Genomic DNA, 23,466 nt, shown 5'->3' on the forward strand with positions numbered 1-23,466 from the left:
AGTGGTCCTAGAAGAAGAAACATGGGGCCTGGGGTTTCAGAGGAGAGAGGGGTTTGGTCTGGGCCCAAGGAGGAAGACCTGAGTAAAGGCCTCTCTCGACACAGTGTGACCAGAGCACTGGGGACTGCCTGTACTAAGTTCCCAATGAGGTTCCCCTCACCTGCATGTTAAACCCTTCCAAGGGTCTTCAAACCTTAAGTGGAATTGATTAGGCATCCTAGCCTACTTATCTCCAGACAGCCCTGTTTCAGGAATGGTGGGCAGGTCCCTGTCTGGGAGCAAAGTGTAGATATTGTGTAGAACCTGTGATGGGGGAATTGGAAAGATCCAGGGGAAGCCAGGAGCAGTATGGAGTGAGAAGAGACAAACCATGAGGGTGAACACAAGTCCAGGAATTCTTGGAAATATTTGAGAGGGAATCCCTCTGGCCTCAGTTTATGAGTAATTTTCTCTAAATATTTAAGTAAAAGGTAATGATGGGAGCTTGGAAAATATGGAGACACCAGCCAAGTTAAGGGCTGATGAGACTCAACCACCTTTGAAAATTAGAAAGACACTAATCTGTAGCTTCAAGCCAGGCTCAGCTGGACTATGACCAGTGCCATTATTACCACCATCTCCTACCACAGGACACTGATTCATGACCCTGGGAGGAAGGATAATGACCTTCCAAAGATGTCCACATCTTAATACCCAGGACTCATGAATATGTTAGGGTACATGGCAAGATGGAATTAAGTTTGCAGGTGTAATTAAAGTTGTTAATCAACTGAGCTTAAAATAGGGAGATTTTGTGTGCCCAAATGCAATCACAAGAGCTCTTAAATGTGGGAGCAGGAGGCAGAAGAATGAGTCTCAAGGAAATGCGATGAGACAAAATTTGACTAGCCACTGCTAGCTCTGAGGACAGGAGATGGCCATGAGCCAAGGAATGAAGGCAGCTTCTAGAAGCTGCAACAGGCAAGAAAATCTATTTTCCCCTGGAGCCTCCAGTCCAATGAGGTTCTGACCTCCAGAACTGTTAGATAATAATTTTTTTAACTTTAGGTTTTTTTTTTTAATTTTTTTTTCAACGTTTATTTATTTTTGGGACAGAGAGAGACAGAGCATGAACGGGGGAGGGTCAGAGAGAGAGGGAGACACAGAATCGGAAACAGGCTCCAGGCTCCGAGCCATCAGCCCAGAGCCTGACGCGGGGCTCGAACTCACGGACCGCGAGATCGTGACCTGGCTGAAGTCGGACGCTCAACCGACTGCGCCACCCAGGTGCCCCTTTAACTTTAGTTTTAAGAGAAGTTTTAGGTTCACAACAAAATTGATGGGAAAGTACAGAGATTTTCCACATACCCCCCCCTCCCGCTTCCCTCACACAGAAATAGCCTTGCCCATTGTCAGCATTCCCCACCAGAGTGATCCATTTGTTATAATTGATGAACCTGCACTGACATATCATAATCACCCAAAGTCTATAATTCACATTAGGATTCACTCTCGGTGTTGTACATTCTACAAATTTTGACAAATCTACAATGACATACATCCATCATTATAGTGTCATGTAGGCTATTTTCACTGCCCTAAAAATCCTCTGTGCTCCTTCTGTTCACCACCTTCCAAAACCTTGGCAACCACTGATCTTTTTACTGTTTCCACAGTCTTGCCTTTTCTACAATGTCATATGGTTGGAATCATACAATATGTAGCCTTTCCTCATTGGTGTCATTCACTTAGTAATATGCATTTAAGGTTCTTCCATGTCTTTTCATGACTTGATAGCTCATTTCTTTTTAGCGCTGACCAACACTTCTGTATCAAAGTTCACTTATTCATTCTCCTACTGAAGGACATTGTGGTTGCTTCCAACTCTGGCAATTATGAAAAAAGCTGCTATAAACATCTGTGTGTTGGTTTTTGTATAGACATAAGTTTTCAACTCATTTGGGTAAATGCCAAGGAGTACTATTGCTGGATCATATGGTAAGAGTACATTTTATTTAGTAAGAAATGCCAAACTGTCTTCCAAAGTGGCTGTACCATTCTGCATTCCCACCAGCAATAAACAAGAGTTCCTGTGGCTCCACATCCTCACCAGCATTTAGTGTTGGCAGCACTCTGGATTTTGGCCATTCTGATAGGTATGTAGTGGGTATCTCACTGTGTATCTCATTGTTGTTTTTAATTAATTTGTGTTGTTTTAAGCCACTAAATATGTGGTTATTTGTTATGGCAGCAATAGGAAACTAACACAATAACATTGTGCCTGGAGATGACAAGGAACCAAGAGACAGGAGGTCTGACCTGGCTACCACCAGCTCACTGTGTTTCCTTGAATAGGTTACCTGATTATTTTGGGTTTCAGACACCTTAAGTCTAAACTAGGAGTAATAATTCCTCCCCTAGCTATAGCAAGAAGCAATGAGTCAATCTGGGATATAATGGTTGTAGTAACAACATGGGCAGCAGCCAGTAAAGAAAGCTGGAATGGCCAAGGGGGTGGTTTTGTGGCTCCATCAGTATTGGCATTTTTTTGTGAGTTCAGTCTCTTAGAGATGCCTTCCACTGAAGTCATGACTCAGACGATGATAACTCAGCAAGACCTCAGGCCTAGAGAAGCAAGCAGGGGCAGGAGCTGGCCTTGCTGGGGAGCTCAGGAAGGGGATGAGTCAGGCATAGTGTGTCCATGGATGACGCTGGGCAAAGCTTCCACCCAGACTTCCTTTCTAGAGTAGGAACCAGCCAAGGGCAAGGCCTTGCTGACATCTGGATTTGGCACAACTGCCCTGAGTTCCCTGAATACCATGCCCATTCACCGAAGGTATTTAATGCTCAGCAGGACTTAAACCAGACATAGACTCATAGGAAGCATCATTTAATAATAATGACTTCCAGGTGTTCTCTACTCCTGGTTGCTAATCCTCCCAAGAATGCTGCATTGGTATTCATCTTTGACACAGTTTCTAGAACTGGCATAATGGCATGCAATTAGTAAGAAGTAGAGCCAGGATATAAACTCAGATCTGTCTGACCATAAACTAGCCTGCACCTTGTGCACCTAGCTAGAAGGGAGCTTGAGTCCTGCCTCTCACTTTACGAATGAAGAAGACAAGCAATTTGTCAGCTTGTTAGAGCTAGGCAGAGTTAGGACTCAGTTTCCTGACTCTTGGTCCATTGTTCTTTCTTTTAACCTCTGGCATTCATAGACTTCTTTAGGAAGCTGATACAAACTGTGGATCATCTCTCTCCCAAAATGAACATCTATACACCTTTATTTTCTCTACAATTTTGGGGTGAGTTTGTGAACCATCCCCCTCTATCTATAGACCCCAAGTTAACAGCCACTGCTTCTCTTATGTGCTATGAATAGGATAGGAACTCTAAGGTGATTGTATATTAACCAGGCTTGTAAAAGACAGAGTTTATTCTCCTTATAAGTCATACACTCCACCTCATCTTTCACCCACCTTCAGTTTTTTATAACAGCTTGAAGGGGAGCAGATTTTGCCACCCCAAAATATGTCTCTCTGACATAAGGATTATTTTGAGCTAAAGGCAATCAAAAACCAGCAGATCCAGGGAAAGTTCTTTACCTCCCCCTCAACTGCCTAAATTTACATTGGAAAGTGGGTCTGTACCAGAAGGAGAGCTATTACCAGAAATACTTTTTTACCTAAGAAACTTATCTGCATAGTAGGGTAACCTTTGTTTTATAAACATCTCCTCTCACCTTCCTGTGAGTGTCCTTTCTTTCCTTTGTATTCCCAGACCTCTACACTTTTCCTTAACTCAGGATGCTATATAAACCTCAATTACCTGGCTGTTCTTTGGGTGTCCTATTTTTATGGGGCTCCTGTATGTATGAAATTTGTTTGTTTTTCTCCTGTTAATCTGTCTTATATCCATCTAATTACTAGACTAGCCAAAGAACCTAGAAGGGAAGAAGGGAAAAATTTTTCCACCCCTACAAGCTCCACTGAGACATAATTCACATACTGTAATAAGCTTCTCTGCCATTTCTGCCTTTTCCATACTTCTGAAAAATGAGAATAATTCCACAACTCCTTGCATTGCTAAGAAAAACTATAAGGCCATTTATATGTCATAATTATTAGTGCTATTGCCAAATAGTCATTTCAGTTTTATCCCCTTCTAGACACATGTTAGATTATACTTCTTGATGTTGGGAAGGAAAATTTTTCCTATACTCTTCAAGATTCTTCTGGCTGGTCTAAGAATCAAATCAACATGAGCCAGATTAATGGAGAAAATCAAATTTAACTCTGTACATATGAGGAATCCACATAAATATGAGGGACTCCAAAAACAGTCAGGCAAAATTATGTATATATGTCATTCTGAGCTAAGGAGAAGGGAGTAGGGTCTGGGGCTTCAAAGAGAAGGAAGAAATTTTACAGGAAGATGAAAAAGAGTAAATGTTTGGCAAACAAATGTTTGCTGGGCCAAACAGAAACAGTGGGACAGAGAGAAGAATTTTAACAGATTATGCTAAAGTCCTCCCTAGTTTGTATCATGATGAGGTTATTATAGTGATAGCTCCCTTCCTGGAACAGGTCCTCTATCTGAATTCTTTTAGGCAGTTAGGGGGAAGGTCAAAGTTTCTTCCTGAGTCTTTTGGGCCTTGATTATTTTCAGCTAAAAAATAATTCATATGCCAAAATGGCACATATTAGACTGATTCGTTCTGAAACCCTACATTGGTGTCCTTGTGGTTGGGTACAGTCATGTGACCAGTTCCAGCCAATTATTTTCTTTGGCTAATAAATTTTGAGAAGTGATTCATGTAATTTTTGGGCCAAATGTTTAATTTGTGACTGAGACCTACTATGACATTGCCATGATCACTAGCAATGTTCTGAATAGTGGCTGCTCCATTGCCTTTGAGTGAGAGGGAAGAGGTATATGAACAGAGTAATCTGTAATGAACCCATACCGTGAGTGAGATATAAACCTTTGTTGTTTTAAGGTACTGGGATTTTTTTTTAAAACAAAACCAGTCTGTCTTGACTCCATAAAATATGTGGATGTGCTTTACAAGCTACAGGACACTTACAAATATAAGGGATCGTCATTACCCCAATTGTTCTTTTCCTGACATTGCCAAAGTCTTCATTTTGAGACAACATATATTCTGTCTAAACAGATGATTGCTCATCAATGTCCTAATGATCAACTGTAGGAATGGTCGAAGGGCTATTTTCATGGTCCCCAGAGTGCAGCTAAAAGAGAGACATTTTGGTCTTCTTTGGGGATGGCAGCATAACTGACCAGCCACTAATGAAATATCTTTTGATTTGAGGAACATTTGAGTGGTTTCATCCTAAAAATAGGGCCCCAAAGGAATTTTGGGTAGTTGTGCTGCTCCTTTTACCTGATTTCTTCCCTGTTAACTCAGCCAAGCCACTCTTGATGCTGTCAGCCAACTGGCAAAAGTTAAAACAGACCATCCTAGAGACAGTATTTGATATGCTATACTAGAGAACCAAAGTAACCAAACACAAGAAATAGAATGATAAAGAAAGAGTTTGGGGTCAGACAGACTGCTTAGGTTCAAATCTCAATTTTGCCACTTACTAGAAGTATAATCTTGGGGACATGGCATAACCCATCAGACCCTTGATTTCCTCACCTACGGTAGCTAGTCTGCGAAGATGCCCTCTACTCAACAGTGAACCCTGTCTCACAGGGTTCCCATTCTTCTGTAGTTCCACATTGAACTTGGCTGCATAAAATGACCAATGGGATGCAGCAGAAGTGATGCTAGGTCATAAGAAGCCCTGATCTCTTGGAACACTAGCTCTGGGGAAGCCAGTGGTCATGTAAGAAGTCCAGCTGGCTTGATACTATGCTGCTGTGAGGGAGCCCAACAGGGAGAGACCATGTGGAAATACATATACCTAGCCAGCCTCCAGCTGTCCTGTCATCTCAGCTGAGACATCAGACACATAAGTAAAGAAGCCATCTTAGATGTCCAGTCTCACTGACTCCAGCCCTAGCCACCATCTGATTACAACCACATGTGAAAGTCCAAGAGAGAACCACCCAGCTGACCATCCCAACTAACAGAAGAAGTCTAAGCATATAATTATAAATCATTGTTTTAATCCACGAAAGTCTTGGGGGTGATCATTACATAGCAAGAGATAACCAAAACATCATCTGTGAAACAGGAATCATAATATCAAGTGTACATGGTTGTGTAAGAATAGAGAAAATGTGTATAAAATGCCTACCACAGTGCCTTTGCACTTTATAGTAGCTATTTGTAATAAAAATGATATGTCTGTGTAATCACACCCAAATGGAGCAATCTTTATAATTGAAAAATACTGGCACCTACAACGAGGTCATTCTTGTAATAGATACAAATGTGGCAGGGAAAGAAGGCAGAAAGAGGTACAGCTGGTTGAACACTGGAGCTGTCGAAGGTCATGGCAGAGCACAGGAGCCAGGGACAAGATACGTTTGGGCTGGAGATGTGAGAACCTGAGAGAACTCTCAGGCCTCCAGCTTATGTTCCTTGCATATCAATAACAACAAGAGGAAATGAACACAGGAAAGAAAACCAATGCAATATTTATTTCCCTGTATTCTCTGTAAACTATGGCCACTTAAGTTTTATATTGGTTCTCTGGATTGACGAAAAATGCCCTTATATTCAAACTGAATCTTCTGCTGATGTGTAATTGAAAAACAGAAATGAAAAAGAACTACAGTGGGGCTGAAATGGCTCAAGTTCAATGAGGTCTATCAGCCTGCAAAGGGCTGCTCCAGATAAGGTTCACACTTTTAAATGTCAAGGAGACTGCTCACCCAGGAGCTCCCCAAAGTCATTTTTCAGGGCAAAAAGTCACACTTAATTATGCTCTGAGCTTGAGAAATTCCATGAGTAGCAGCTGTTTCTCTCATAAATTAGGCTGAAAAAAAGAAATGCTTTGTCCCATCACTCATGACACTAACAATTTCAATGCTGTTGTGGAGAAATGAAGGCAAAGGACAGTCAGAGAGAAGAGGAAGGGAAGGGAAGTGCTGGGAGTTGGGATGCCAACCCGTGAGGCAGACCAGAGGGTCTGAAGTGGAGCAGAACACCCCCCTCCCCGTTAATTCCTTCCAGGTCTTTGCCCCCCTCTCTTATCCCTTCATGCACCTCTTCCTGGAATTCATGCTGTGCCCTGTAAATTCCTTACTAAAGCTCTTCTCAGGATAAAATTTAACAAGCAAAATCCTGCTGAAGGGCAGTGATTGCCATCATTTAAAATAAAGACATTTTCAAGTCCTAGGAGATCTCTGAGCAGAGAACAAAGCCTCAAAGCAAAGAACTTGTTTCTCATCTTGATTTAAAATTCAGCGAGCAGACAGGAGAAGAATGTTTGCAGAGAGGGGCAGGGTCCTATTCCACCTGTGAAGAGCTGGTCTTATCTCATTCTCTCTAATCAGAGTGCCTACTTACATTACTGTAATTTAATTTGTTAATGAAATAGTCCATTCCTCTAGGATTTCATTTTCTTTTTCCTGCTAGATTTGATTATAAAGCAGTGTTTTTAACTCTCCATCATAATTGTAAATCCAAACTTAGGGGATAAATTGCTAGTCGCTCTGTCATTATTCATTTAGATTTAGGCATACAAATGTATATTAAATATTAGCCTTATTTCTTAACCATTACTATTTCCTTGTTTTTCATCTTCCCCTATCCTGAGATTTTTGCCTTGATTCATTTGTTGCTTGGAAAGAGGCTCTTCTTCTGAATAAATTCCTCAAATGAAGTGTGTGGGTGATATACTTTTCTTTGCTATATCATATTCAAAAATAACTTTCACCCTGACGGGTGAGACTTGTCAGGTGGGCTTATAGAATTCCTAGGTCAAGTTCATTTTCTTTCAGTTGTCATTAGGTGTTATTCACAGTCTTCTAGCTTCCAATGTTGCAAATGAAAAGTCCCACGGGAATGCTTGGGTGGCTCAGTCAGTTGAGCTTTGAGCATCAGACTTCAGCTCAAGTCATGATCTCGGCCCAGCATCAGGCTTGCTGCTGTCAGTGAGGAGCCTGCTTCAGATCCTCTGTCCCCCTCTCTCTGCCCCTCCCCTGCTCATGTTCTCTCTCTCTCTCTCTCTCTCAAAAATAAATAAACATTTAAAAGAAACAAAGGAAGAAAGGAAGGAAGGAAGGAAGGAAGGAAGGAAGGAAGGAAGGAAGGGAGGAAGGAAGGGAGGGAGGGAGGGAGGGAGGGAGGGAGGGAGGGAGGGAGGAAGGAAAGAAAATCCCGATGAACAATCTGAGGCTCCTTTATAAGTTATTTGTTCTTTTTGTCTGGAAGCGCATACAAATTCTGCGTCCTGGGAATTGAGGAATTTTACAGGATGTTACCAGATGTCTTTTTTCTTAATCTCAGCCTGGAACTCAGTGAGCTCTTTTAAACTGCAAGTCTTTCTTAAAGTCAGACTTACTTTCTCCTATCATTTATTTAATCCCTATACCACCTCCAGCAGTCCCTTCTATCCTTCATGAGTTCCTATTTCTCTCATTAGGTGTCCTGAATCTGTCCTCCAAGTTTTATTTTATTTTATTTATTTATTTATTTATTTATTTATTTATTTATTTATAGCATGTGGGGGAGGGGTAAAGGGAGAGAGAGTGTCTTAAGCAGGCTCCATGTTCAGCACGACGTGGGGCTGGATCCCATGACCCTGGGATCATGACCTGAGCCAAAATCAAAAGTCAGGTGTTCGACTGACTGAGCACCCAGGCATGCCCTCCACATCTTATCATGGCAAAATAGCATGGCCATTAAGAAGCAGAAAATGTGGTTAACAGTAGTATTTAACAGCACAGTCACAGAAACCAGACAACCTGGGAGTGAATACCAGGTTTGCCACAGCTGTGGGATCTTGGGATCGACCCTTAACCCTCCTGGGCCTGTTTCTTCAGCTGTCATATGGGTTAGAGTCCTTAATGCCTAGGTTTTAGTAAAAGGTAAGTGTGTTAAATATACGCACGTTTTGATAACACAGTTATTGTTCTCCCTCATCTCTTTGTAGTCCTGTTCTGTGGTCTGACATTTCCTTCTACTTGATATTCCAGGGCATTGATTCATTTTTCCATTCTGCCCTTATGCTCTTTGAATTAATCTACTGACTTTTTAATTAGAACATCATGTTTTTAGTTCCAGAAAGTGTTTTTTTAATATTTTTAAATGTTTGTTTATTTTTGAGAGAGAGCGCGAGCATGAGTGGGGGAGGGGCAGAGAGAGACACACAGAAGCTGAAGCAGGCTCCAGGCTCTGAGCTGTCAGCACAGAGCCCGACGCGGGGCTCAAACCCACGAGCTGCGAGATCATGACCTGAGCCGAAGTCACTTAACCGACTGAGCCACACGGGCACCCCAGTTCCTGAAAGTTTTAATGCTGTATTTAAGTCTTCTTAAATGCTCATGAGGTAGATTGTATCACTAGTCTCAATTACTCAATGTTCCTCTCAGCAAGATGCTAATACTTATCTACTCCATTGAGATCATGCTTGGAAGGTGACTTGGCTTAGCCAGTGAAATGTGAGTAGGACCCACAGAGGCCACTCCCAAAAAGAAGTTTTAAGAGCCTTAATATGGTTCTGTCATGTCTTTTTCCCCCTTGCATGAGCTCAAACCTTCCAGATAGGGGGCTATTCCTTTAGCTTAAGTCCAAAATGGCAAAGGCTGGGGCAGCTTTCTACATCCTGAGTAGAAACATAACTCTTTCTGTTAGAATTTATTTGGGGCCTTGAAGAGAGGTAAGAATGCTCTGTGTGTGTACAGATACCCTGCCAGGGGGTAAGTTCGTAGTTGTGTGACCTTTTTTCCTACTTTTTATTTGACTGTATTTTCCCAAATTATTTTTACAATGAGCAATCAGTACTTGATAGAAACAACTAGAACACCTTGAAGCATTTCCTTTAAATGACTGTTTTAAATGACAGTGGAACAATTCCCGAGAGACCCTTTTCTAGACTCGCCAGAGGAAACAGCATATTCAGGGGCACCAAGGGATATTGTCTGGAGGGTTCGTGCAACAAATGACAGGAGCGCTGCTGGTCTGAAACACAGCTCCTTCCTCCCTATCTTTGGCTCAGGTGGCAGGAAGGCCATTCTCTGGATATTTCCTTTCAGAGCCACCACTTCCCCACCAGCTGCAGAAGGCCAGGATGTAGGCTCTGTTCCTCTGCTTCCATTCTGCCTTTTCATGGGAAAGGGCCAGGTGCCAGCTGAGGGGGCAGGTGGCCGTTCCCTGCTGACACGACATGCCCTTCCTAGCTTTCTCTCTGGAAACTTCAAAGATCTTAGTGAAAAATAAACAACATGGGGTAAGAATACTGGACAGGGAGTCAGGAGTCTTACTTTCAGCTCTGCCACTAAGACTGTGACCTTAGACAAGTCACTGAGCCTCAGTAAAATAAAAGTGACAGCTATAAATGAAAGGTAACAATCACAACCATCTCACAGTGTGTGTGTGTGTGTGTGTGTGTGTTTAAGGGGGTCCCAATGTGATGATGTTATACAGAGCATTTTGCAAACTGTAAGGAACCATCATCGTTCATCTTGTTAAGCATACTGGTCTGGGGGTGGAATGGGGTCGGGGAAAATAAGGCCCCAGAGTCACTTGCAAATCTCATATTTTGGGAAAAAATTTGGAGATAATAACAATATCTCTCTGTTTTCTTGTCTCTGAACCATCACATTTCCCCCACCCCTTCCGTGGAATCTCAGGGTGTGGGTGTGGTGGCAGGTGTGGGCCCTGTAATCACAATACTCAGGGGGCCTCCTTCCTGTTACCTTCTGCCCTGGTTCAGCAGGCATGCGTGTTGTGGGAAAGCCTTTCTTATGTAAGATCAAGTGCAAATGATTAAATAACTGTCAAGTGTTTCTCTGCTGGCCCATCATGAATCCTTTAATTAAAAAGGAGGCGTCCCTTAATGACAATGGCTGTGACATCTTCTCTGTCATTGTGTCAGTATAGATGCTACCTAGCTGATCTCTCTGGAAGGGGAGGAAACGCCTCCATCAAATAGGAGGTGTGCTCCGGTCCTCAGGCCACAGAAACACAATATCAGTGCAGAGCCTGATGAGGGGCTGGAACTCCTGTGAAGCAGTGAAATTGTGACCTGAGCCAAAATCAAGAGTCAGACACTTAACCGACTATGCAACCCAGGCACCCTGTTTTTTCTTTTTAATGTTTATTTATTTTGAGAAAGAGAGCAAGCAGGTGAAGGGCAGAGAGAGAGAGGGAGACACAGAATCCAAAGCAGGCTCCGTGCTCTGAGCTGTCAGCACAGAGCCCGACATGGGGCTCAAACTCACGAACCGTGAGATCATGACCTGAGCTGGAGTCAGGTGCTCAACCGACGGAGGCATCAGGTAGCCCTGGCTGGTGCTTTCTTATACTTTCTTAAGGAAATTTTCCTTTTTCAAAAGAAAATATTTTATTTTTAGGTAATCTCGACACCCGATGTGGGTCTCAAACTCACAACCCTGAGATGAAGAGTCATATACTCCACCAACTGAGTTAGCCAGGTATCCCCCAAATTTTCCTTTCTCGAGTGCAAGAAAGATAGCCATCTATCTTTTCCACAAAGATAAACATGCTTCGACACTGTCCTTAATCCCTTCAGAGTTGATTTCATGTGTGTGGTGTTAAATGGGGATCCTGTTTCATTTTTAATCCATATGTATGTTTTTCTAGTTCCAGTTATTAAATAGTTCCTCTTTCCCCCACTAATATGGCATAACTATTAACATTGTATTTCAGACTGATTCTTCATAGGAGAAAAACATTTTTCACTCATAGTCTTAATAAAATATTATGTTTACATAGTACCTTTAAAACATTTTGTCAAGGGCCACCTGGGTGGCCCAGTTGGTTGAGCATCTGTCTGACTTCGGCTCAGGTCATGATCTCACTGTGTGAGTTCGAGGCTCACGTTGGGCTCACTGCTCTCAGTGCAGAGCCCGCTTCAGATCCTCTGTCCCCCTCTCTCTCTGCCCCTCCCCTGCTCATGCTTTCTCTATCAAAAATAAATAAAAATTTAAGAATAAATAAATAAAACATTAGGTCAATATATTACCTTTTCAAAAAGCTGTTGAAAAGTTATCACTTCTGGAAAATGTATTTCCTCACTGGCTATGCTTCTGGTCCTTTTCCTCCTCAGCGTTCCTCATGACATCAGGCAAGCACCTGACTGATCCATAAGAGACTAGAGCTAGTGGGAGTTTCGACAATTGGTCCACAAACAGAGGACTCCCAGGTTCATCTGGACTAAAGTCAGAGACACCTTCGAACACTTGAGGGAACCAGTTCTGGGGATGCAGTCTGGGAATGGGGTGGCTTAGAATCAAGCTGAGCAATAGGGCATTGTTGTGGTTGGGTCGAATTGTGTTCCTTAAAAAGATATGACTTAGCCTCTGAATCTGAATGGTAGTAGAGTCTTTGCAGATGTAATCAGGCTAAAATGAGGTCATAATGGATTAAAGTGGGCCTTAGTCCAATGATTGGTATTCTTATAAGAAGGGGAAATTTGAACATAGAGAAGGCCATGTCAAGACGAAGTTAGCGACTGACATGATGCATCTACAAGCCAAAGATTGCCAACAACCATGAGAGGCTGGGAAGAGGCAAAGAAGAATCCTCTCCCAGAGCCTTCAGCAAGACCATGGCCCCACTACCCACTTGATTTCTGGCTTCTAGCCTCCAGAAATGTGAGAGAATAAATTTCTTGTGCTTAAAATCACCCAGTTTGTGGTATTTTGTTAGAGCAGCCCGAGGAAACGAATACAGGCACCTCCTCCTTTACCAAACAATAGCAATGGTTGGTGTTGGGGGATAAAAATAATGGACAAGTTCTCAGACTCTCTCATCTCTTTGAGGGTCCTGGCTCCACTCTCCTTGGTCTCTCCCGAGCCCCTCCTCTGAGGAAAGGAGCGTCGCTCTATCAGCCATTCTTGAGATACAACTCAGGGGAAGAGAGGAGGGCATGGAAAACAGCCAAGGGCAGGAGAGGCTGAGAGCCGGTGGAGAGCAGAGGCATCTGCGGCAGGTGAGAGCGATGGCGAGAGAAGGCAGAAAGAGAAGTGTGAGAAGCACTGAGAATCTCACACTGCCACTGAGAGAAATCAAAAGCATTGCTGAGGACTGTGTGTTCACTTAGCAATGAGAAATGCAAGTGAAAGACGGGTTATTTTTAAATTACTTTTGGTTTCATGGGCTCTTGGCAGAACGGGAGCTCCAGCACGAAACGGAGCCATGTGGACTGAGGCCCCAAGAGCTTTCCTGCCTCCTCATCAAATGCTTTCTGCCCACCAAGCCCTGCTAAGTGCTTGGCAGAAATACCTCCTCTCCTCCTCACAGCAACCCCACAGAGAGAGGCTGATTTAAATGATAAAAGTGAGGCCGGTGAGCATTCGTTAAATGGCCAAGTTCAAAAAGCTTAGAGCTCAGAGCTAGCAGCAGGCAGGGGTTTCAGGGCAGCACTTGCAGCTGGCGACCAACCAACCCTGCACCTGGTCTGCACCCTTAGCACAGCCTTGCCTGCTAGAATAATGGCGGCTTTGTTTCCCTCAAGGAGATGATATGAGCATGTGTTACTGACATGAAGCCCAGCTAGGCAAGGGGGCAGAGGTGGTGGCTATAGAATAGGATCTGGAGCGTAACTGCCAGAGTCGTCCCCCTGCGCCCAGCCATGCCTCTTTCTGGCTGTAGGAGCCTGTTATCTTACCCCCTGGGCCTTTGTTACCTTATCTGTAAAATGGGCATGATAATAGTTCCCACCTCAGAGTGGTTGTGAGAATTAAATGGGCTAATGCAGTAAGTGATGCGTTGGGAACAGCGCTGGCACAGAGTAAACACTCAATAAAAGCTGGCTGCCACGATTATTAAAAATATGACGCTGTAATCAGATCTGACAAGACCTTTGTTAGCCACAAAAAATACAAATCATCGAGAAGAAGACTCTCATGGGTAGATTTCAGCCAGTGCAAGAATCAATCTTGAGGCGAGATCAAGATGGTGGAACAAGAAGATCCTGAGCTCACCTCCTCCCACAGACACATCAGAAGTACAGCTACATATAGAATAGCTATCTCTGTGAACGAACTGAAGACTAGCAGAACAGATTTTACACAACAAAGGAGATAAAGAAAAAGCCACATCAAGTCGGGTAGGAGGGGCAGAGTTGTGGTCCAGTCAGGATGCATAGCCCTGGTGCTGGGACCCACAAGGAGGAGGGGTATCGCAACAGCAGAGTCCCTCCCTGAAGGATGATGTGTCCAAGCCTCACATCAGGCACCCCTGCCCAGGGGACCTGCTCCGGTAAGATGAGTCCCTATAAAGTCTGGCTTTGAAAACCAACAGGGCTTCTGTCTGGGAGAGCTAGAGTGCAGTGGGCAAACCAAGACTGTTCTCAAAGGGTGCACACGAGCTCACTAGCTGGGAGAGCCAACACAAAGGCAGCACTTTGAAAAGCACCTGGGTTACACGTGAAGGAAATTTATTTACTAATTTTAGGTCATGTGCTGAAGAAGCAGGGATCAGTTGGCACATTCTCTGGGGACAGAGTGCTGGTGGGCACCGTGTTTTTCTCATTCCCCTTCTCCTTAGCTGGGCCAGCACTGGTGGGAGCCAGTTCCAACACTGTCCATATAACTTGCTAGCGCCACTCGCCCCGCTCCAGCGTTCCTATGTGGACTTGCCCCACACAACCTGCCCTCCCAAGAGGCCCCCTGGCCTGGGAAGCTTGCCCTGCACACTAGAGCACTGGTAACAGTTGCAGCCACCAGGCCTGTCAGCCAGCTGCACTGAAGGCCTGCACCCCGCCCACCAGCACACTGGTAGTAGTCATGGCCAACCCTTGCAGACAGCCGAGCTGGGGGACAGCCCCTTGCCCTGGCAAGTCCATACGAATCTGGGTCCAGCTACAACAGGAGGATGCATGCATGAACACCTAGGGCACCCTGCTCCAGTGATGAGGGGGTTTCACTACTGGGCCCCACAGGACACTTTGTACATAAAGCTAGTCCTTCGAGACCAGGGGACATAACTGATTTACCTAATATGCCGAAACAAAGAGAGTTAGGCAAAATAGGGAGAGAGACGAATATAGTCCAAACAAAAGAGCAAGACGAAACCTCAGAAAAAGAACTAAATGAAATGGAGATAAGCAATCTACCAGATAGACTTCAAAGTAATAGACATAAAGAAACTACCAAACTCGAGTGAAAAACAGATGAACACAGTGAGAACTTTAACAGAGACAGAACATATAAAAAAGAACCAATCAGAGCTCAAGAATACAATAACTGAAATGAAAAATATACCAGGGAATCAATAGCAGATTAGATGATTCAGAAAAAATAAAAGATCAGCAATCTCGAAGACAGAGTAATGACAAAGATCAAATATATATCTCTTTCATTTTTTTTTTTTAAAGTAGGCTCCATGTCCAATGTGAGGCTTGAATTCAAGGCCCTTGAGATCTAGAGTCGCATGCTGTCCTGACTGAGCCATCCAGGCACCTCTAAGTTTCTTATTATAAATCACAGTATTATAGGACTACACATGCCTCACCTGTAAACCAGGGATAATAGAGCCTACAGACACTACGAAGTTCTTGGGAGGATTACAGGAGATAGTCCTTGGGAAAACATCTGCCAGATGCCTGATGTGCAACACAGTTCAATAAAAGCCAATTGAATCTGAGATTCTTAATCCAGGTTATTGCTCCTTGGTTTCCCAATCTGTAAAATGAAGATAATATAACAGTACCACCTCCCAGTCTTAAAGTGAGGAGTCAGTTTTGATAGCTCTCTGATCACTGGATAAATGTCTTTCAAACCAGTCTCAGAGACCATTCCCGCAAGAACTAAGTAAGTGTGTGAAGTGCTCCCTGCTCTTTATAAATACCTGGCTAGAGGAGATCAGAAACTCACACACAGCCTCCCTACAGGTCGGGCTTACAGGTCCCAAGGTCCTGTATCAGTGCCCTAGGACTTCTTGCCTCCTTGCAGTCTGGGGACTAGGCCTGCCTCCTTCTCATCAGGCAGCTGGTCCACCCACCTCTCAAGGAAACCTGCATGTACAGAGGACTCGGGCTCAAAACACTTTTATGGCTCCCCCATGGATAAAACACATAGGCCTTTTTTGTTTCATGGGTTTCACAGATGATGATTATAGGAAACACAGGATAGTAAGAACAGCAAACCTGGGGAAGTTACAAAGTCCTTCTAGTCTGGTCCCTGACTTTCTGGGAATAGGAAGTGTTACTCCTGAAGACTATAGTGATGCCCAGGGCTTTTATATTGAATATAGGACTCAGACACAAAGAAGTGAGTCACCAATGGAGAGATTTCAGCCAGTGCCAGTTGCCTGTAAGGAAAGGCAGAAGGGGGACAGGTGGCTCCCACTTCTCATGGAGGACACCCAGTGAGTGAATTTCACTGCTACAGAGATGCCTAAATCCCTTCAGGTCCGCACTGAAGACAGCCCAGGCAACTGGTGATCTCCGGTGGCCTGGCCTGTTTTCTGGAGATGGTAGGTCAGACGCAGAAGGCAGACTTGTCAGCCTTGATTCAGAGAAAATGAGGAGAAAACTGAGCCAAGAAGTACCTTCACCAAAAGTGGTTTACCTGAAATACTCCCGAAAATGAGTCATGAAAAGAAAGCAGAAAAACCAGTGAGATGTGTAACCAGGTTCTCTTTTCCATTTTGCAGAGTAGGGCAAAGTCGTGACAAGCGATGCCAGTGGAGGGAGCATGGTCTGCAGAGGGCCTCCGCTCGAGCAACCTGCACCCCTCCACCACCACTCTAAGCCACTGGCAGGGGTTAAGAGGGGAAACCGAAACTGTGCGCGAGCAGGAAAGCCCCTACAGGAAGCCAGCCGTTGGTCCAGGTTACTAGGGCAACTGGCAGATGCTCTTCTCCCTTGAGAGAGGATGGAGGCCAAGAAAGACCCTGCCCTGGTGGCCCAAATAAGAGCACCTCACCTGTGACGGCATCAAATAACAGCACTTCCTGTGCGTTTCCATCTCACTTAACCCACCTCTTGAGGGAGTCAGGTCCAGGGGATTATACCCATTTGACAGGTGAAGAAACGGAGGCCTTGAGGCCTTAGGTAACTTGCCTAAATTTACATAACTAAGAAGTACTCAGATCCAACCTGAGTCTTTAAACCCTAAGTTCAGTGTACATTTCCCTACGCAGCCTGTCAAGTCGTTGGCATGTGATTTTTTTTTTCAAGAGCTCTCACAACTATGAGTGCACACATTCTAGGGGAGAAATACCAGGCACGGCTTAGTCCCCTTGCCATCGCCATACCACAGGTGAGAAGTGGCAACGCAAGGAGGTGGGACTAGCAAGAGCGGCAAGGCACCGTGTGACTGGCCAACACCCTGACCAACACTTGAATACAGCACTTTCCCCGTGACACCAGCTGGCTGTTTTCCCCTCACCACATCTGGAAAAAATGACTCAGGTGACAGTGGGCCACTCCTGTCATCCTCACACATGGAAGACGCCACGTGGTTTATGAAGCACTTCAAAGTGGGAACATTTGCCCTGGCTTTCCCCCAGGGCTTTATTAAGTAAAGGTCATGATGTTTGTTAAAATTTGAGCGCACGCGTGCTGGCTCACAGGAAAGGTCAAGATAAGGTTGATTTTTGGAGGCCTCTCTGCAGGTAGGCACGAATCCCACCCACACCTAACCCTTGTTAGATAATAGGACTCGGAAGCTCCAGCTCTCCGCTTCCTGGCTGGCTTTTGTGAGCTCTGAGTCTGATCTCACCCACCTGAGGTCTGTGCTGCAGAACATTCCAACCCCTGAAGAAAGGCAGGAACGAAGAAAGGCTCGGGCCCAAAGACGATTTCCAATTTCCCTCTGGAATGGCCATTTTTCTGGCTGTAAAGAGAAGTCTCAGATCCTAACCCACCCACAGAGGATCCCACAACTGTTCCTCATTCTCTGTGGCTCTTGATTCTGGATTCAAGGCCCTGAGGTGGCCTAAAGTCCCTCACCCGGTCAGTGCACTAGGCTGTGGCTCAGGCATTTGGCTTCCTTCTCTGCCCAGAACAAAGAAGTCGGCAACAGCCACAGCAGCTTCTCCAAAGCAGTAATAGGAAATATTTCTCCTAAGCCTACCCGTTCCGGTCTACCCTTGTCCCAACAGGTGATATTTGTAGAGGTGGTAAGGTGGTGGGGAGCTAGGTTGAAACTTTAATTGGCCTTGAATCGTCCATGGCTCCTGCATTATTCAAGTGGTTAAAATGTTCTGGGCGACCCCAGGTAAGTGGGAAAAGCAGCAATATTTGCCCTTCTCTGTTAGGAGACTGCCCCTAACAGAAAGGGGTGCTCTCACTCTCAGTCATCCTGTAGCTGGCAAAGAAGAGTGCTTTGGGCTGGGGGAGGGAAGGATTTCCTCCCGTCTTTGGGGAGTGTGCAGGTCTGGAGACTGCTGCTGGTGGGGGCTGAGGTGGCCCCTGCCAGATGGAGGCCAGTCACTTCTCCTCTGAGGCAGATGGAAATTACTCTCCTCAGCCTGCTTTCTTTCCTCCCCAGTCAGTGGAGCCTGGCTTCAGATGGGCTGAGGGGGAGAGAGGGCCGTGTCCTCTTCCTGAGGCCTGGCAGTCACCAAGTCACTAGTGTCGTGAGCTACAGAGGCAGAATCATGGCAGTAAGACAAGTAGAAGATGAGTAAGAGCGCATGCCAGGCTGTGCCCCAGAAACTCTCAGAAATCCTGGGCCCCAAAATTCTATGTTTGGGTGTAGGAAGGAAGTCTAATTTCATTTTAGAGAGAGAGAGAGTTTCAACATAGCTTACTGGCAACAATAACTCATATCACAGATGAAGAAATTGAGGGTTGGAGGCCTTGAAAGAAAAAGAGAGAGACCGATGGACCGGCCGACTGTGAGGAGGTCTGTGGCCTGAGGGGCACATACCATCCTCTCACAGTAGCAACAACCCAGGAGACCCTGGCATCTTGTGAGTTCTTGAGAGCTGCACCTGCTTCAACTCTGGGGAAATGTGGTACAAGTGAGGCCAGAGCACACAACCTCCTTCAGGCCCACACTCCTTAAAGTAATCAAAAAATGAATTGTTAAAAAAAGATCAAAAGTTAACCAGAGGCAACCAAATATGGAAAATAGTACAACCACATAAGACTTAAAAAGTGTCAAGAGGAGAGAAACAGAGGATCCCAGAATGGAAATGTTCTTTGTATACCCCCCTCCGCCCCACACACACACCTGCAGCTGAATGAGAGAAGAAGGTTAAAAAATAAGATGCCAAGAAGGGTCACCGGCACCTCACTTTGGTACAAGAAGGGCCAAGGGGCTGCATAGGCAATCTGGGGAAAGTCATGGAGGAATCCTGGAGAGAAGGAGTCCGTGGGCCTGTTGGGGGCCCTATGATAGAATGTCTTTTTACATCCTGGTACAGGGAGGGTACCTTTCACATGGGAGGTTTATTTCCTGCTTTCTGGGGACAAAGGTGGGGCAAGTCAGAGTGTTCTTCTGGCACTGGCTATTTCTTATGTGACTTTATCTTATTTTATTAAAAAAATTTTTTTAATCTTTATTTATTTTTTTGATAAAGAGAGAGACAGAGTATGAGGGGGGTCAGAACAGAGAGGGAGAGAGACACAGAACCCAAAGCGGGCTCCAGGCTCTGAGCTGGCAGCACAGAGTCCAATGCAGCTCTCAAACTCACAAGTGGTGAGATCATGACCTGAGCCGGTCAGACACTTAACCAACTGAGCCACCCAGAAACCCCTCTTAAGTGACTTTAATTTCAAATAATCAATATGCCAAAGTGGCACATTTTGGGATGGCCTTCCCCAGACCCCCATCAAGGAAACCAGCAAGGACTGAAAGAGCAGCTGGGCTTGCCTTTGAGCTAAATGGCCAATGAACTAAAAGCCTAAGAGGTTGTGTGGCTCAACACAGCCATCTGCCCAGTGATGTGTGAAAATGGAGTCAATAGTTCTGGTCCACTAGCCTAAGCCTTGGTCTGGAGACAATGCCTCAACCCATAGGAAAATACCAAAACCTCCCTTGAGGAAGCCCTCCCACCCAGAGCACATAAAGAAGTCCTGAGAAAGATGACTCCCATGGAAGATGAGCCACAAATAAGAATTACAAAATCTATAAGAAAGACCAACAACACTAAAGGTGGTTTTCAGACCCCCTAAACAAGAAAATGTACATTTAAGGAACTGGAGACAATCTTGAAGAGATTTTAAATGAAAATGTATATAAAACTTCAGGGAACTAAATGAAAGAATAGCCACCATAAATAAGAACAGGTAATTATGAAACAAAAACAGGCAAATATTTTACAAAGTAGAAATATTAGAAATGAGTAATGTAGCTATTAACTTGACAAAGCCTTAGTCGTGTTTTACAGGTGTATGAGTATTTTTTTTTTATACCCAGTCATGCACATGTACATACGTAGAAAAAGATTTGGGAGAATATACATCAGGTGGTGAATAGTGGTTAACTCTGAGAATGGGCTAAGAGTATGCATTTTCTTCTTTTAGCCTGTCTGTGTCTTTTTTTTTTTTCTTTTTACAGTGAACATGTAATGTTTATATTGAAAGAAAAATCAACATAAGACACAGTTTGATTTTAAAATGATGGGGATTTGGCATGACTTCTGGCTCAGCCTATGTCACCAAGTGTAAAATAATCATGAATTAAACCACAAGAAATTAATAAAATTTTATCACATGAAAATAGTTACATGCATTTTGTGCAAATGTTTAGAGTATATATGGGATAGTCTGCCCTCATAAAGTACTAAATGTCATACCCAAAATAATTTACTTCAAAGATAGTATAATATTGTGATTTATAATAAGAAATATGTACAGTTGAACAACACAGTGGGTAGGGGTGCCAACGCCCACATAGTTGAAAATCCATGTATATCTTTTGACTCCTCCAGTGTGGATCCCTGGTGATCTGGCAGATAGGATCTGGATTTTTCACCAGAAACTTTACTAAAAGCCTACCATTGACTCGAAGGCTTACCAATAACACAAACAGTTGATTAACACTTATTTTGTATGTTAGATGTATTATACACTGTATTCTTATAATAAAGTAAGATAGAGAAAAGAAAATGCCTTAAGAAATCATAAGGAAAATACATTTACAGCTCTGTATTGTATTTATCAAAAAAAAAAAAAAATCCACACATAAGTGGACCGATGCAGTTCAAATCTGTACTGTTCAAAGGTCAACTGTAGTAGTGTTGATTAGGAGCCACACATCCAAACACTGACTGGGGCTCAACCTGCTTCTCACATGGGTATCTTGTGAGGGAGGAGAAACGGAGGTTATTTGTTTAATGATGGTTAATGATTCTCCTGGGCAACATCAGCTGAGGCCACTAGAAGTAAATTGAAATGATTTAGGGGCGCCTGGCTGGCTCAGTCGGCAGAGCCTGTGACTCTTGATCTCAGGCTCGTGAGTTCAAGCCCCATGTTGGTGCAGAGATTATTTAAATAAATAAAACTTTAAAAAATAAATAAATAGGTGTGGGCTGTGCCGTGGCTGGAAGTTACAGTGGGGCGGCGGCTAAGAAGGCGGTTGTGGTGGCGGCGGCGGTGGCTGGGGCAGCGACGGAGGAAACAGAAGATGGCAGATTTTTTTAAAGGACTGACAGTCTACAACAAAAGCAACTTTAGTCGATTTCATGCTGACTCAGTGTGCAAAGCTTCGAACCGACGTCCCTTAGTCTACCTGCCCATGTGGGAGTACCCATTTGATCAGATCATTGTGACAGAAAAGATAAACATCCTTTTGTGCTACCTACATCAGCAATGGGACAAAAAGAACGCCAATGAGTAGAGAGACCAGGAACAAGTGGACCTTGAGGGTGAGAGCTGGGCAACCCCCACCCCCGCCCCCACAAGGTCCCTGACAGCCCAGACTTGCATAAGGACACTTAAGAGGACACTTAAGACTCTCATTCCCCCACAGGTACCTCTTGTGTCTTGTCTGCTCCAAGCCTGCCCTCCTTGTGTAAGCCCCCCCACCCCCACCCCCACCCCCACCCTCGCTCTGCCCCCCACTGGCCCACCCACACCCTACCATCCATACCACTTCCAACCTCATAGGAGCTAATGCATTTATTTTCCTTGAGTTTTTATTTATGCTGTAAAATGGGACATCAGACCCAGTAGTATGATGTTGGCAGATGCTTTTTAAAAAACAACATTGGGAGCACCTGGGTGGCTCAGTAGTTTAAGCGTCAGACTTCCGGCTCAGGTCCTGATCTCAAGGTTCCTGAGTTTGAGCCCCACGTTGGGCTCTTCACTCACAGTGAGGAGACTGCTTGGGATTCTTTTCCTCACTCTGTCCCCCTGTCCCCCTCTCTCTTCTCTCTCTCTCTCAAAATAAATAAACAGAATAAAAAACGTTGTTGTTATTCACAACCTACCTCCAGATCCCCCTCTGTGTCCAACCCCCCCCCCCCCCCCCCACCCCAATTCTCCTCTGGAAAAACCGGAGTGTGTCTGCAAGGGTCTAGAGCCAGGTAGAGCCAGGGCCCTGCTGTGGCCCAGCAGCATGTGTGGGAGCCTTTCTCTCTGCTCCTACTCTCCAGAACGGGCCTTAAAGACTTGGCTGGGATCTATTCCGTGCCCAGGCTTCATTCTTAATGTGTGCCAGGGTGAGAAGTCAGCATTTCCAGGTCTTTCTCTTAAGTCATTTTATCATGGCCTAGTGTGTGCTCCATGCCCACCCCAATAAAAGTATGTTTCCTACTTGGAAATTAACTAATTAATTAACTTTTAAAAATGATTTCAAGAACATAACCTAAATAAATGTTTTCCAATCCCAGTGTAATGTTCTTTCCCTGGACACAGCATCCTAAGGGAATGGGTCACAATAGCAGCTTGACAGAAAAATCTTCTACTCCAGGCCTCTGCTCATGGTTCCCTCCTTCCCTTGGCAGGACTCTGCTGTCTCATCAATACCACCACAGCTGATAAAGCCCTTCTATATTTCTCTTTGGTGCAATTCTCCTCTTTGTTTCAATGGGACCAGCAGAGGGCTTTGCTATGAGCACCAACCTGGCTGTCATCCAGACCAATGTTGTTGACTCCATACATCACTGGGACATTGGCCATTAGCAACACAGCTCCCAGGTTTTTGTAGCTGCCATCACTGCCCAGTGAGGAGATCACCGCCTATTCCAACCATGGCCTCCATTACCCCATATTGTGCCTTTATGCCAATTAGAACAAAGGATGCCCTTCCTGAAGACAATGGACATCCTCTATCAGAAACCATCATGATATTCTGATTTTATTAGGATGCAACACTTGGCTGCCATTTGCTGCAAAGATTTGTCTCTGGTGTCTGTTATGTGAATTAGCAGAGCACAGCCCACACTCTCGGACACTCTTGGGTGATATGTCCTTCTAAAGC

The 23,466-nt window shown here is 44.5% G+C and overlaps 2 protein-coding genes and 1 long non-coding RNA gene across 7 annotated transcripts in view; 2 read left to right on the plus strand and 1 right to left on the minus strand.

Annotated features, from left to right (window-relative positions):
- B3GNT2 (UDP-GlcNAc:betaGal beta-1,3-N-acetylglucosaminyltransferase 2) overlaps nucleotides 1-23,466 on the minus strand; it is a 193,349-nt gene that overhangs the window by 91,351 nt on the left and 78,532 nt on the right. The gene's annotated exons all lie outside the window — the stretch shown is intronic.
- The window catches only part of LOC147582489 (uncharacterized), a 433,267-nt gene that overhangs the window by 45,766 nt on the left and 364,035 nt on the right, over nucleotides 1-23,466 (plus strand). The gene's annotated exons all lie outside the window — the stretch shown is intronic.
- Nucleotides 21,604-21,983, plus strand: LOC112869401 (DET1- and DDB1-associated protein 1). The gene is given in 2 exon segments (XM_025932519.2): nucleotides 21,604-21,927; nucleotides 21,930-21,983. Coding segments are annotated over 2 exon segments (312 nt in total). The 5' UTR covers nucleotides 21,604-21,669.

This window comes from Puma concolor, chromosome A3 (genome assembly GCF_028749965.1).
Source record: "Puma concolor isolate L17-30 chromosome A3, mPumCon1.1.hap2, whole genome shotgun sequence".
Classification (NCBI taxonomy): Eukaryota; Metazoa; Chordata; class Mammalia; order Carnivora; family Felidae; genus Puma; species Puma concolor.